Here is a 3,202-nt window from a genome sequence, read left to right as displayed (position 1 = left end):
AGATGAAGCAGAAGCCAATTATTACAAGAGAACTGGTGACAAGTGTGATGCAGGACAATGCAGCAAGTGGAATGAGGTTGTCATTGAGGATTGCGCGACGGATGACTCCGAAGATGAGTTACTCATAGATTGTGATTCAGACTGAAGAATTGTAGCCTGTTATGTAGTATTTTCGTATCAAAAATAATTTAGAACTCTAAAGATGCGTTACTTATTGCTTGTTATGTTTTTTACAATTCACAAATTTTTTTTGCAAGAGTTCCCCTTGTTTTATTAACAACAACAGTTCAAATAATCACATATTATAAGACATGTAAGCATTTCAACATATAATACATCACAAAATAACATCGAATATATAAACATCCACAGAATATAGTTCTTCATACAATGTCCACAACACAAAGTCCAAAATACAATGTCCACAACACATAGTCCAAATCACACAGTTTTTAGCATAAGACCAACATCACAAAAGTATTCATTTCCTCATAGTCTTACCCTTGCCCTTGGCCCCAAGAGCGTCGGTGCCTGGAGTGTAAGGGTCTCGTGGACGCCTTCTACGTGGTGTCAGCTGTGATGGCTGAGTTGTAGGAGCATCCTGCAACTGAGATGGTCTAATCTCCTCCTGACCTGCGGCGTCAGCGCTAGTGTCGTCGTCGTCGTCGTCCTCCTCCTCCTCCTCCTCGTCGTGGGCCACGTCCTCAAACGTGTCCCACGTCGATCGCGATGAGCTCAGTCCTGCTGTAGATGGTCCAACTGCACAAATGGGAGGCTGAACGTCCTGCTGCATACAAGGCACAGGCAGCTGCACGTCAACGACAGCTAGAAACCGGCATCCACACCGAGCCGCTGCACGACGAAGACGACGTGATACCCTCTGTAATCGAAATATTAGTTACAGACATATGTTACAACATACAAATAAACAAGTTTTCTTTTAAACATTGCTACTCACTGATAGTAACGATAGCGTAGTACTATCTGCAGTTCTCTGTGAGATACGCTCAAGTTCAACAACAGATACGAGCATAGAGTTTCCCTATCATAAGTTAAAACATTAGGATGCTCAAAACTAGACATAAAGCATTGAATTGAAATCTCTAATTTTAGTTAAGAAATAGTTACCACTCTATCAAGGATTGGAGCAGCCTCAATATGGGACCCGTGCCGAGCAGCTATGTCGAAAGCTGTGTCTTCGTCGTCTAACGATTCTTGCTCGGCGTAGTCTGCAGCTGTCCACTGTCCCTTCAGCTTGCACCTAGTCACACCAGCATACCAAATCAAATACCTCCTGAAGTTGTAGTTTGTGTGCGCCTAGTCGTTCTCATAGTTAAGACCCCCCTGCTATTCCCATTCATCAATGTAATCACGGTGGTGGGTCTCGAAGTCTGTGACCTTCTTCTGTCTCTGTCTGTCGAACCTGCAAAAGTTAGAAACATATATTAGCGACTAACTGATATTTCAATTATTAGTTAGAATAACAAGTGCATGTAGTCACTCACTTATGAAGTTCTATTGAAGTCGAGAATGGCTCCACCGGAAACTCCTGTCGCAATCCGAACTGTCGAGCAACTCTGTGGGGCAAGTGGTACTCAACAGCATAAAAACAGATGAGGGGACACCTCATTAGGTAGAGGTTCTCGTCTATTGAGCACATGCTGCTCAACTGTATGCTGGCGAAATATGGATCAAGATACGGTTGCCAGGTCACCTGCAAAAGTTTTAGAAAGCACATGTAAGCACACTGGTGTCGTGCGATAAAAGTAGAAAGCACAAGTAAAAAGATAAAAGTAGATTACTCACCATCGAAGGAGTAAGTGCGTCGAGCTTGTTTGCGTACTCCACGTAAGCACGCTGGTGTCGTGCGAATGGCTCGTCGACCTGATCCCAGCGGTAAGCAGCCGTGGGCTTAAGCCGATGTCCGGCTACCACGAACCACTCACGAGGAGGAAACTCTCTGGGTCGCCCGACGGGTATGTGTGCCCACATCCACAGCTGTAGTAGGTAGACACATCCACCTAAGCTAGTGGTCCTCGACGAACGACGACAAGCCTCGCAAAGTTGCCTGTACAGGAAGGCCAACACTGCAGAAGCCCAGTTGTAACCTCCTTTCGTATCCCAGTCAGTCAGGCAGGGCAGAAACATCCATGACGCGTTGTCGCCTGTCGCGTCTGGAAAAAGAACTGAACCAAAGAGGTGGAGAATCCAAGCTAGACAATGGTATCCAACCGTTTGCTCGTCTGCACCAGGTGGACACTGCCCAAAGGCCTGCCTAAGCCAGGTCAGTGGGACTCCGGTGTTGTGGCTACGTCGTAGGTCATCCGGAAGCAGTCTCCCAAGAAAGGCCTCCACCCTCTGCCTCCATCCGCCTGGTGATGCCTGACCGGTCACTGGACGACCAATAATGCTGAGACCAAGAATCTTCTAGCAATCTTCAAGCGTCACGGTCATCTCACCGCAGGGAAGGTGGAAAGTGTGAGTCTCTGGTCGCCACCTATTGGAAGACAAACGAATACAAAATCATTAGTATGCAAATTATATTTGATAATTGTAAATATTAAACAACTAGAGAAGTCTTTACCTGTCGACCAGAGCCGTCAACGCCGCTGGGTTGAAAGTGGGCAGCCCACGGCGAACCTGGTACGATACGACGTCCAAGCCAGCCCTCTGTAGGAGAGGAGTGTACCTCTCATCGTACCTCATCTCCTCCAGAAACCGGTCGTGGGTCCGGACCCGCAGAACGGGCAACACCTAGCAATCAAAAGAATTTCATTAGTCAAATATACGTCGCATATATTAATTCGAAAATTTAATATATGTGCAAAATATTACCTCTCCCTCTGCGGTGAGACGGCCCCTGTGGTGCTCGTCGTAGTGAGGGTCCAGCAAGTGGAACTGCGCCATCCTGCAAATTAAGATATCAACATATTAGAATATAAGTTGTGTACAAAGTGTAACAAAAATATCGATATATTAGAATAAAATTTGTGTACAATAAAATATATCACACCTGACTAAGTGACCAAATGCATGTACGTGAGTTGTGGCCAAGTCTACCGCATTTTCCGCATTCATTCTGCTCTGGGTCCACGAGAAAGGGGGACACTCGACCTCTCCTACTGCGACCGGAAACCTGATCCATAACCATGTTGCACCGACTCCTTTTCCTACTACCACGTTTGTCCCATCGATGCGCTGG

General features: G+C 46.2%; 1 protein-coding gene across 1 annotated transcript; it reads right to left on the bottom strand.

Annotated features, from left to right (window-relative positions):
• Nucleotides 1–337: 337 nt before the first annotated feature.
• Nucleotides 338–2,936, bottom strand: LOC118473197 (uncharacterized). The gene is made up of 10 exons (XM_035961965.1): nt 2,836–2,936; nt 2,585–2,754; nt 2,460–2,497; nt 1,807–2,186; nt 1,541–1,714; nt 1,374–1,423; nt 1,129–1,261; nt 959–1,042; nt 634–880; nt 338–381 (listed from the first exon to the last, which is right to left on the bottom strand). The coding sequence occupies exons 1-10, from the start codon at nt 2,905–2,907 to the stop codon at nt 338–340; spliced, it is 1,392 nt and encodes a 463-aa protein (XP_035817858.1). The 5' UTR covers nt 2,908–2,936.
• Between the last annotated feature and the right edge of the window lie 266 nt (nt 2,937–3,202).

This window comes from Zea mays, chromosome 8 (assembly GCF_902167145.1).
Source record: "Zea mays cultivar B73 chromosome 8, Zm-B73-REFERENCE-NAM-5.0, whole genome shotgun sequence".
NCBI lineage: Eukaryota > Viridiplantae > Streptophyta > Magnoliopsida > Poales > Poaceae > Zea > Zea mays.
The sequence above is the reverse complement of the archived record's forward strand: the minus strand, read 5'-3'. Positions and strand labels throughout refer to the sequence as shown.